This window comes from Dermacentor albipictus, unplaced genomic scaffold (genome assembly GCF_038994185.2).
Source record: "Dermacentor albipictus isolate Rhodes 1998 colony unplaced genomic scaffold, USDA_Dalb.pri_finalv2 scaffold_14, whole genome shotgun sequence".
In the NCBI taxonomy this organism is placed as follows: domain Eukaryota; kingdom Metazoa; phylum Arthropoda; class Arachnida; order Ixodida; family Ixodidae; genus Dermacentor; species Dermacentor albipictus.
In genome coordinates, this window is record NW_027225568.1 from 573,623 (window position 1) to 586,180 (window position 12,558).

The 12,558-nt window shown below is 46.7% G+C and overlaps 1 protein-coding gene across 1 annotated transcript in view; it reads left to right on the forward strand.

The window, feature by feature from the left end:
• LOC135914757 (cubilin-like) overlaps window positions 1-11,826 on the forward strand; it is a 294,278-nt gene extending 282,452 nt beyond the window's left edge. The window contains exon 29 of the mRNA XM_065447679.1: window positions 8,207-11,826. Coding sequence (XP_065303751.1) covers window positions 8,207-8,562 — 356 coding nt within the window. The 3' untranslated portion in view covers window positions 8,563-11,826. The remainder of the gene's footprint in view (window positions 1-8,206) is intronic.
• The last annotated feature ends 732 nt before the right edge of the window (window positions 11,827-12,558 follow it).

Sequence of the window (12,558 nt, forward strand, 5' to 3'; positions counted from 1 at the left end):
AGGCCGGCTTGGTCGATGGGCTTTGAGGTTACAAGAATTTTCATATTCCGTGGTCTACAAGTCTGGCCACCTGCACCAAGACGCTGACAGCTTGTCGCGTTACCCTGTTGACGACTCTGACTCCTCCAATACTGCCAGTGCTGCTTGCGTATTCTGTGTATCACAGCTGCTTCATTTCGCCGAAGAGCAACGTCGTGACACCTACATCAGAGCACTCATCGACCGTTTTGAACACTCCCGCCGATGCCACTATACGCCTCTTCGTCCACCGCGACGGTACTCTGTACAGAGTAACTTCATCCTGACGGCTCTGAGTTCCTACTTGTCATACCTAAACACCTCCGCTCAACCGTTCTAGAAGAGCTTCACGACGCACCAACGGCAGGACACCTCGGCGTATCTCGAACCTATGACCGTATACGTCGCCGTTTTTTCTGGCCGGGCCTTGCCCATTCGGTATGACGCTACGTCGCCGCTTGTGAAAAAATAGATAAATTAGACACGCTCATGTGCAAACGTGTCAAAAGGGTGATCGGCGTGCCAATCACTGCTAGCACAGAGAAACTCATAACGTTGGGAGTACACAACACAACTTGGGAGTTAATAGAAGCACAAAGATCAGCACAAACTATCAGACTATCAAACTCCAAAGCAGGCAGAAGACTGCTGGATGCGGAAGGCCTCCGTCCTAGCTTCAATCAGGGAGATACCACGCAACTTGATATTCAAACAAGGAACTCCTTTATTGTGGACCCTTTTCCAAGAAATGTCCACCCCCAACACAACAAAGGTCGAAGGTTAGCGAGGGCTAGAACTCGCCTAAAGAACATACCCGGAACGGAGACCTTTGTTGACGTGGCGCGACATGCCAGTGCCAACAAATTTTCCGTAGCAATAGTCAATGACAGGGGAGAACTCCTCTCGGCAGCCTCACTGAAGACCTCCTCGATCGACGTGGCGGAACAGGCTGCTATAGCTCTCGCTTTACTTGACACAAAACGTACTGTGGCGTACACGAACTCCCGAGCAGCTATTAGAGCGTTCGCATCAGGATTGATAGCCAAAGAAGCAGCCAAGATTCTGAACGGCAAACACCCCTCTGACATTGTTCACCACATAGTCTGGTTCCTAGTTCACATGGGACCAGACGTATTACCGGGTCACCAGAATCCCAATGAGATAGCCCACAACCATGCACGAGGTTTCATATGTCGCGACGGGATGGTGTCTCGGGTGAGTTCAGGAGAGCTCGTTCACAGTGATCCTCTAGTTACTTTTCACGAACTCACATATCATTACAGAAGGAATAGGCAGAGTTTTCCCTTCCCCCACTATAAGCTCAACAGACCACAAGCTAGCACGCTCCGCATGCTCCAGATGGGGTCTTACCCCTCGAGGGGCTTTCTGAACATGCTCCACCTGAACATTGATCTACTTTGCCCAAATTGTGCCATTAAATATTGCTCATTAAGTCACATGCTCTGGCAGTGCCCTGTGTTACAGAATTTTAACCGAGAACACTGGACGGAGGCCATCACAGACCCGAAATAAAACGTCCAGCTCCTGGCTGTCCAGCGGGCCCGTGAACTAGCAGAGAGGCATGGCCTCTCTGTTCCAACATGGGACTAGCCAACGGCTGGGTAGGGACCTACCTAGCAGGCCGCCTGCCTAGCTCCTCAGGACCCCAATAAAGTTGTTTACTACTACTACTCCTACTGCTACTACACTGTGTGCAAAAACCTTTTAAAACATTGGCTTTTGACAATTCTAAATTCTGCAGTGTTAAGCGATGGCGCACCTACTCTATAAGCATTGAATTACCCAACAATGGTTTGTCTCTACTAAACCTCCAATTTTAATGAGTATCTTCTAAAATCGGTGCAACCACGAGTCACCACTGTCGCGAAACCTGCTTCGCACTTTCATCTGCGTAACTGGCTTTACAACACAACGAAATTCTGAGTTTAACGCGAAAGTATTAAAATTAAGAGTAATACATTCCTAATAACTAACAAAAGAAAGCATCGCTACTAATTACAAAAAAGAAAAAACACAAAGATGCGCCCAATTCAACATTACAGAGTTTTAGTTTAGAGGACGCCAAGCGTTGGGGCCCCTAGCGCTTGGGAACCTTTGCGTTTGGGTACGCAAGCAGAAACACAATGCCGCAAACGCAAGCCGCACTGAGGTCGCATGCGCTCGCAGCGCCATCAGTGTCTCATGGTTTCTGTGTTATCATATTTTGCAATATGAAGTCAAGCATATGAAGTAAACCGAACTATTTTTATTAAAAGCACTTGATATACATGCATATATATATGTATATATATATATATATATATATATAGAGAGAGAGAGAGAGAGAGAAACGATGTTTGTTGACTCTAGGCAAAAGATTTCGTGATTTCGTGAGGCCTTTCGGGATGCCTCCGTTTCCTGAATCGCCACAGTGAACCCTTTTTAGTTTTGCGTAATGGCCTGTTCCTCTGCGTCTACGCGCCGCGATGTGGCGACTTTCACGAGTTTTCTCTGCGCCGAACCTTTAGCTCCTTTGACCCTGCACCGTCTGAAAAATATTGCTTTGTCAGGTGGTCATCGAATGTGCCGCTAAACACCTTGAGCCTCGAGTTGCTCCCTGCTTGGCCACCATGGCATTCTCTCCATTTGGCTATTCCGGAACGTCGCTCAAGTGCGGAGGTACGAGGAAGCTTTTCAGCGTCTCCTTTACACTGTTTGGACTACTGAAACAAGCCTGGTCGCTGCAAGGAATGCCTTTCAGAATCGCCACTGTCTCTTCGTTCTCTATTCTCGACAATGCCAGGGAGTCACTCATGTGCTGGAGCATGAGGAAGGTATCCAGCCCTACACGGACCCTAATATGGTTGCCAGAACAAGCCTCGTCCCCGCAAGGAGAGCTCTCCGGGTTGGCCCCGTTTCGGAGTACACCTGTATTGCAGCGTCCTAAGCCCTGAGCGATATCCTCTGCGTTCTGCTCCGTCCGGTTCTTTCTCGGCTCGGTCGCTACCGTGTCCTGGCCTATCCTAGACGATTCTATAAAGTCGCCCATGTGCTCTGATGCAAGGAAGGTCTCCAGTGCCTCATTAACATTCTGATCGCTACTGGAACAAGCCTCGTATCCGCAAGAGACGCCTTCGGAATGGCACCCTCCTTTTAGACCGGCGACGGCCTCGCTTTCCTCCCACTCTGTCTCTTAGGGCTTCACCACCTCGCACTTTTCATGTTGTTCCTTCACTGGCGCAATCTGAGTTTCTTCCAAAGAAGAAAGTTTTCGCTGGTCACTCTGATTTTTTCCCTCTGGCTCCACAGAAATACCGAAATGACGCTGCAATGCCTGTTTAGCCAGATCGTACCTCTTGAAGTCGACATCAGAAAGGCGAGCTAAGCAACAGAACACGCTACAGGGAAGTACCCCCAACAACCCAACAGACCAAAAGTCACCGTCCAGCTGTACCTCTGCACAAACGTTCTCGAAAAAAAATCAAGAAACCTTTCTATGTTTTCGCCGTCCTCGAATATGTGCAGTCTAGGCCGTACATGCAGCCCCCTGAGATACTGGCTGGATTTCCCTATAAGTTTCCTCCATCCGTATTCTGTGCTGTTGCTTTCGCTCTTCCCTTTCGCGTTCTTTGTTCCGCCTTATTTCGGCTCCTTCCTCGCATTATATCCTCCAAAGCCTGCATGATCTCCTCATCATTTCTGCTGTTTGCCTCTATCGCGTCGATGACCTCCGCCTTCTGCATCTTTTTCCCACAATCAATCCCGAATTCCCCGCATATCGCGTTTATGTCCGTTCTGCGAAATTTCCTCCAATTCATGGCTACCTCTCTTTTGCCAACAAGTTTCTCAGGGAAGTAAGTGTTGAAGCAAGGTATCTTTCAACAAGGCTTCTAACAGCCCTTTTTACCAGGATGAACCATGTTAAGCCTGGCAACTCTCAAGGAGAAAAGGTCGTGCCCTCACCATGCCGAAGTCAAAGCGCTGCGCAGACTATCCCACCGCTGCCATCCAATGTTGCGACTCGGGGTTCGATGACGTGGAATTTACTTTGCCTCATGCTGGGGTGATTGAACGTGAGGATGGGTCCGATATTCAGGACGTTTTACGCACAAGTTTATATTACATAATTACAAGAAAATTCAAAGTAGTGCAGAAAGAGTTCATGAAGAAATTGTAGCAGCCGATCACTGCCGCCGTCCGTAGACCTTTTTATCCCCTGCATGGTCATTGTTCAGTTGCCTCGCCCAATCCGGCGGCAGGAGACCATTGACCGCAGGTCCCACCAATCCGGAGGTTTGTTGCCCCTTCCCTCCGAAGGGACCTTTGTTGGAAACACGCGCACATCACTGGGCACAAACAGGGGGATGGTATACTGACCCCTTCTCCGGCGTGGACGTGCCAGTTTGGGCGGCTGACAGGTGAAGTATTGTATCCTTGCTAATTGCCCAATTGAGAACGACCTTGACGAGGCCGTCGACCCGTTTCCCAAAATCGCATTATCTGTGACCGGAGGTTGTCGCGGGTTGATCGAAATGACAAAGAGGAAACACGAAAAGAGCGAAGGGGAATAACATCGGGAAACGCACTGCTACTAAATAACAGCCCATGTCGCAGCAAATAAGAATCTTCACTTTTTACCGCCTATAGCATTATGCACAGCTGCCGCGTATTGAGGCTGTTTAACCGCGGTGGAATTCCATGGTGTGGGAAAAAATGAAACAAGGGCAGTTGCCTTTCCCTGCCGCTGTACTCAGCACTACTATATTTCTACCCTCTTCTCCGACCAAACTGAGATGTACGAGTCATGCTCATTAGGATAGCGCGCCCTGTATTTCTGGCTGGGAAGCCAAAAGTCACAGGTCGTTAGTGTCAATATGTGAGCTACTGAAACAATACAGGTCCTCACCGCACGGCGTTGTTCTAGCGGTTGGCGCAGATATGTGTTCAGTAGATCAAATTTATTTATTTATTTATTTACTTAATTTCTTTATAGTGTGCACAGAAGGAAAGACAGAGACATTGCAGTGGCTTGTAGCCATGGAACTAAATGGTTAATACAATAAGTTGTTCCTATTTATACAGTGTTAGGTATTACACTCGCAAATGGAAAGTATTGCAACCAGAACATTAGTGAGACCAAGTGAGCAAAATGAAACGTGATTACACAATACCAGCTGCTAACAAAGTAAGAAAAATTCGCGAAGTTGCGGAACAGTAATACGCAGGTGCATAGATAATACAATGCTGAATCGCAGTGGAGGTTTCGGAGCAAAAGGTTCTGCTCTTTTATGAACATGTATGTTCCAATGGCACATCGGGAGCACGGATCACATGTTCCAATGACAGATCAAGAGCGAATCATTGCGCCGAGATCGCTCCGTCGAGCAGTCATGACCACTCCATTGAAATCGGCGGATTCGACCCGACGTCGGCATGACTTAATTCCTTCAACAGCTCTTGAATCATTTGTTTAGCAGACTATAAAATGTAGACAGACCAGGCGATGCTAGACAGTATGCTAACAATTGTTTTCGCCCCAATGATGGAGAGAAGGGCAAGCTGCTCAAAAAAAATAAAAGCATGCATGTGCTATTATTGCCAGACTTCTTTACTGCGATAGCAGTTATAAAGACACTCTGAGTAAATTTACGCCATCGTCGTCAGCCTGAGGTTTCTTATAAAGTTCAAGTGCTGTAAGATACGAGGAGGTGCGAGGAAAAGCATGTGATGGTCAGCTGAGAATGATGCTGGTTTGATGCGCGGCATCTTCCTGCTTGCCCGGTGTTGTGCACGCAAAGAAGGGGGAAGGAGAGGTGGGTGCGCCTTTTCTCTTCTAGCCTGGCCGTCGTCGCTGAGCATGGCACGGCTGAGCGTGGCTCCGCGCGCCCTATCTGGAAGGTAATTTGCGGCGGCTGTAAGGCTAAGGTGAGCCGGTATAGCTGGTAGTTTTGCGTGTGCTCTGTTCTTGCACGTCAAGTTTCGGAAATTAGTTGAAGCGAGAGGCAGCACGAAGCGTTCACTCACCGCCGCTGCCCCCCTGTATCACGCCAGCGTTGTGACAGCAAGTGTCCGCTGTCATAAAATGAGGTTTGTTGTGCACACGTGACACCGCACTCCTTAATTAGTAAGCGAATGTTTATCGCAATTTAAGGAGCAGATAAAACTATGAGCCTTACTTCAAGTAGTTACCAAATACTTTGCTATCGTTCCAACGCTCCACTTTTCAGCCGAAACTGCGACTTCTTATTCCTGAAAAAATCATTACTGGTAAAGCGGCCTATCGGGTTCAAGTAGTGAGAAAATTGTTCCGACAACGGCAAAGGCATTTGCCGCTTGCAAATGCACGTTGCACGATCTTTTTCGTTCGGCGAACCGAGAGGTTCAAAGATGTGAGCCTTACAGCGGAGGCCACTGCTTTGAGGGAAAGGTAACAGAGACCTTGGTTCTAGGTAAGCTGAAACACAGCGCTGACTTACAACCTTGGAAGGCTGGTGGTCAGCTGTGTGTGTGTCTTTCTTCGTTTATCCCGGTTTCCCGCGCTGTTCTTACTCTAAACACAGACAAGAGTGGGAGGGCTAACTGTACGAATATTTTCGCTGGATATTACCCACGAGCAATGCTACCTTTTCGAATGTTTGCTAGAGTGAGGACTGCACGAAGCGAAAGCATATTTAGAACTCATTTCATCATTTGAGAATGAAATGTACGGCTAGAATTTGCGATGCGCCCTAGGATACCTCCTGATTTTCTTACCAACACCTGCACTACTGCGACAACATAATTCTCGCTTCTGGACGACTTTTGCTGATTCACCAGTGTTCTGTGCTTCTGGGTTGCTTTTCCCTATTCCTTCATATTGCTTTGACCGAACATGTCTCAAGTTACCCTGTAAAGCCGGTTTCACTAACCTATTATTCTCTTGCGCAAAGTTCATCTTCGCCTTCTCATTGGGGTCGGTTATTTATTGCCTTCGATTGGAAACACAGATGCAGGCGCAGAATAGAAGGGAAATTTTCCCCCCCAAAAAAAAATCTTGCGGCAATGCATTATGAATGACTATAAAAGCGCTGCAAGTGCTCCGTAAAGAGACCCAGAGAGTCCACTAGGGAGTTGGCACTAAGCCCATAAGATCAGCGTTTTTGCAAACAATAATTTCTAGTATTTGATTGTAAAACGGCTGCTATTGATAATTGTCACTCGTAAATACAAAAGAGGCTGGCTGCAAGCTACTTGTCTTATTCATATTAACTTGCATAAAACAAGAATGAATAATTCAAACATCAAGCAGGAACCACTCCTATTTTTTCATCGTGTACAAGTCTTACGAGACGCATATGTTAGAGTGCGCTGTTTTAACGAGGCATTCAGTAGGCTAGCAAAACTTTTACTAGTTGCAAAAATACCTTGCTCATATTCTTTAATGCATGCATCTGTTTCAGCTACTCACTTTGTATTGTTTCTGCTGCACTCTTTAGAGGGTCACTGCTACTTGTGCCATGTGCAAGGTGAATGTTACATGCCACTACGAAATTCGCATATCTTTTCTCAAAGAAAAAGTAGCAAAGCGCAGACTGGCACAGCGCATTTAGGAATACAGACTTTTCGATCACACGCCAGAGAACGAGGGAGTCAGTGCCAATCGCTGAAGCCTAAGTGATACAGGTGTAACTATTTATTGCTAATGAGGAATGTACAAACTTGTTTCGAAAAAGTGAATAACTGCGGGTGGGTGCATTTGATGTGACATTTCTCTCAGAACGGCTGACGCTGCACTTCGTGATCAGCCACTTTCGCTCGGTGCACAGGCGCCCTAACATTTCACGATGTTGTGCTCCAAATGCGCTATATCGTACAACTGGCAAGACGTTACACGCAGTGTTCAGCGTGCACTCCTTTTGGGCTACACATTCCACGAAAAGCATTTATCACTATGCCACACCAAAAAAACAGGTAGTCCAGTCTTGTCAAGTCTTGTGGGATTGACTAAACATTTGCTGTATTTAGTTCCTATGCTTCAACTGTTTTGCCCTTTTAAATTGTAGCGCGAATTGCATATGCAAATAGGAACCGTGGGAAAATTCGCCCTTTACCTTAGCGGTGCTGCTACGTTTTCCGTATTTTTCTTGCCAGTCCTTGTTTGCTAATCGCTAACAGACTAAAATATCTCGTCCTTTTCTGCTGCGAGCAGGCAAGTTTCCCTTCCCGGACGGCCCGTCCCCCGAGATCCGGATCCTATTCATGACTGACGGCTACGGTGGTGGTAAGGGCTTCCATCTCGAATACAGGCAGCTGCCGTGCAAGTCTGGGCAACCTGCGAACGGCGACGGAGGACACAATGGTCAGGGCCCAGGTCCCGGCGATGGAGAGGGGGGCAACGGTAGCCCGGTGGGCACGTCCGCCGTGGCCAGCTCGGACCGCAAGCTCCACTGGGTCAAAGGCTTTCGCGAGAAGCCCGGCCTCGTCACAGCCAGCATATTCGTCGAGAACCGCGGCAATGCCACGACAAGCGACAGGTTCCTCCTAGACAATAAGAAGGCGTCCTGAGCGCCACCTTCTTGCTGATGCGCGAAACAATTAACTTTGCCGAAAACCGTTCGGTTCGTTCCAGATGAAGCTCGTGTGAGTGCAGCCGTCTCTCTGGTCTGGTATTCTCCGATATCGTCTTGTGAGTGTACCCAGTCATCGGGTTCATCCACTGAAGTAAACGGGACGGCATTCGGCTAGGCTTAATACTACTGTGTAACTGCGCCTGCTACATTTGCTGGCTGTGTCCTTGAGACATTCTCATAGTCGACGCTCGTCTTTTGCGCAATGTCACGTACTTACTGGAAAGTTTAAGTCTCATCGTATACGTTGCGTAAACACGTTTGTGTTGGCGTGGTGGGGTCTGATGCATGCTTGGTAACAATCACACTTAGCAGAATCGAAATTTCTCGCAGCCTGTATCATACTTTGCACAGTGGGCGAACAAGACTGCTACCCCTGCACATGCTCCAGATAACAGAAAATCTTCAAGCGACCATCATTATCTAAGCGAAGATTTAGCGTACAACAAATGAGACACCCCTTGTTCTCCTAATTTCACCTGGCTTATACCGCCATAAAAATCCCGAAGCATGATGACGCTAAATTAGGGGGTTTTACGTGCCAAAACCACTTTCTGATTATGAGGCACGCCGTAGTGGAGGACCCCGGAAATTTCGTCCACCTGAGGTTCTTTAACGTGCACCTAAATGCATGATGACGTTGTACTTGGATTAATACAACATTTTAGGGGTTGGGCAAGGTCTTGCACTGTTTAACTTAGCCATTTGGGGAAAAGGAAAAATCGGTTTGATGTGTTCGAACGACGACACACTGATTGCTTTTGAGGCATCAGTTGCAATCTTCAAACGCTACTAAGCAGAGAAGTACTCGGTGGACTAGTTAGTGGATGTGTTGATTTATAAAGGCCGATAAAACCCTCTATATAATGTCCTGTTCAAACGACTTTTTACGCTGCGATTCTCCTTAAGCTTTTATTTACGTCGTATGTGGCAGTAAGATAGACAGACGTGTCTGTAGGTCTGCATGCATCAACGCTTTTATCTAATGTCAGCAGGACGTCAGTATTGCACCTGGCGGCACTCTGGCGAATGGCATTTAGAAGCAGTCCCCCCCCCCCCCCAAATGTACCTTACTGGCTCTTGCATATTTAAACGAAATCTTCTCTATGCTGGTCATACAGGAATTTTTCTAACCTTGAAACCATAGAATTCTCCACATGACGTCCTGTCGCCGGTGATCATTCACCAACGGAGATTCTGGACATGCCATGTGTCTACTACAGGGCATCTTTCTTTCCACTCATGATTCTGGCAACACCTGCAGCCTATTTACGTAGCTCATGTAGGTTATTGACCACGTGTCCTTTATGTGAATGTCCCTCACAATGGTGTGAGGTCTATGCACATCTCCAGCAAGATTTCCAGCATGCAGCTATGCAGCTTGCACCAAGCGCCCGCAGCCTGCTAAAGGAGGCGCATTTTGCTACTCTTAATAGCAGCCAGCCGTCCTCTGCATAAATTCGCGCAGGGCACACTGGTACCGCTTCAACCAGTCGCACGCGGTGCGATTGCAATCATTTTATCAGGACACATTACCACCACAATGAATATACAAGAAGCCATGAGGTTACCAATGTTTTGTGTGTAATAAAAGAAAGGAATAATGAATTCAGTTGTGTTTCCGGTGACGCGAACGACTCGCTGGCTACGAACCACCCCGTCACGCAGCAACTTAGTCGAGTGGTTGGTTAATTGCCAGTAGATTCTGCGGGGGCAGTCACAGCTGCGTACTGCTGCTGTGAGCTTCAAGAGTGTGATAGACAGTCTGATAGGCAAGGCAACTCGTTTTCTTTGGACCTGTATTCCCAAATAACCAAGGCCATGAGGAAACACTTTCTACGTTGAGTTTGCTACCTTCCCGGAAAAAATGAGCATGTCTCACATGTACTGTTTTATAAATAAGTAGTGCCGTCTTAATGTAGTTGTTACCGAACACATTCCGCACTTCTCTGGATGCGGTGGAATTATCGATGCTGTGTGCTTCGTAGCACTATTGTTGCGGTTGTATAGTTACGTTAACGTTGGAACTGCACAAAACACCTACTCATTAAAAAAGCGGGCAATGTACAAATTTGGTGCGGCAGTGTTCGCCCCAGCTATTGTATTTTTTTTATCTAGTTCTGTTTTCTTCTGAGTACCTGGTATACCTAATTTTTATGTTTCATGAGTGAGTGAGTATGGCATGAATGGAGTAGTTTCCACAGCGCACCACCGCCGTATTCCCAAACAGCACCAACGTTCTGTGGCTTTGTACATGGTGAAGTTTGCGTCTGTACCAGTTTTCTTAATAGTTATTTTCAGTTTCGCCTAAACACACATTCCCACTTAGTTTTAAAAACCCGCAGTGATGATATACATCTGCTATTACAGTAAGTGTAATTGTAAACAATACCCTACACAACGGCATTATTAGTTTTCTCTCCAACAATATTACCTATTACAGAGCAAGAATTAATTCTTTCCATTCTAGAAGTCACACTCACGTTACTGGTCGCCAAGGCTTCCATTAGCTGTATCTTCGTATTTAGTCTTTTCTGCGCACCTTTTACTCCGGCATCCACAAGCCCAAATGAACTATGCCTCTTAATACGTGCACACTACTTATGCGGCACAACCATACTTTGACAGTGGCAAACCAATACCGTTGTGGTTGTTCCCACTCACGCCATGAGACACTAACAACAAAGGCTACCGCATATGGTAAACTTAGCTTCTTTGTCGATATTGCCGACAGTGCCGCAGGAAAAAGTATTCCGTTTTGGCCAGTTATTTATTGCGCACTTTAGGCCGAGCACCTTTATTCTTATAAATGCCAAATCGCATGACATCGGTGAAGCCCTAGATCACAAACTGGTTCGGTGCAGTAATGACAGGGTTGAGAAACCTCTTTCGATCCTGACCGATTTAGACAGTGTACTGAGTAATGATGAAACATCAAGATTTTAAGAAAACGCAAATGCAGTGGTATCCTTTATAACTGATATTTTTAGGCATGCTGAAAGAGTCGTCTTTCGAAATAGTCTATATTATTGTTTCTTATTTCGTGGTAGATTGGCCGCTGTTACTGTTGAGCCGTGATGTGACTTCTTCCGAAAAAAAATTGTTCTGCTGCACGTGGCGCGATGATGCGCATTACTGTGAACTAATTCATTGTCTGTGACATCGCATGCACTGAAATAAACTTCCTTATCGAGAGCTTACACATGTAGTTGTTTGTTTCGGTGCGTCGACCTGTTTCATCTATGGTTTGTTGAAACTCTGCGGAAGCGATCTTTTGCAAAAGGTAAGCATTGGTGGCATGATTTACAGCGGCATCTGCGACAAAACTGAGAAGATTGGCTAGTGAGCTTCGCCTGGCATCGTGGTCACCTGAACACACCACAAAAGTACCAAGCACTATACGGATAGCGAAATATGTAAAAGGGTAGATAATTCCGCACCCGGGGCACGCAGCGTGGTAATGGGATTTATAGCCTGTGCTGGAATAAACAATCGCTTCGCAAAGCTTTATTGGCTGTGGGCCTAGTCGGGCTGAAATTAAATTTGTTCGAAGAACCTCGGCTGCGTAAACTTATGACGGCAACTGTGTCACTGAGAACCTGTAATACTTTTTATTCTGCACACCTAAATTTTCCATTCAGTGGCCTTCCGGCCAATGTCATGCAGTACCTCAGTGTGGCTAACATTAAGGACAGTCATCGCAGACATGGTGTGTGAACAATAACAACTTAGCTCTCATTAGCCCAAGTGAGGTACAATAAATACGTAAACAATAAAGGATATCAAAATTACCAATGAAATTTTAGACAGCACTGCTTCAAAACCAGGCCTGCTCGCCTCGTGTACGTCCCTAAGCTTTCTGGGAAATTGAAAGGCCAGTATTCCCGGGCGAAATAGCCATGATTTGCGCCACTCTAACAGAAGAGGAATGTGT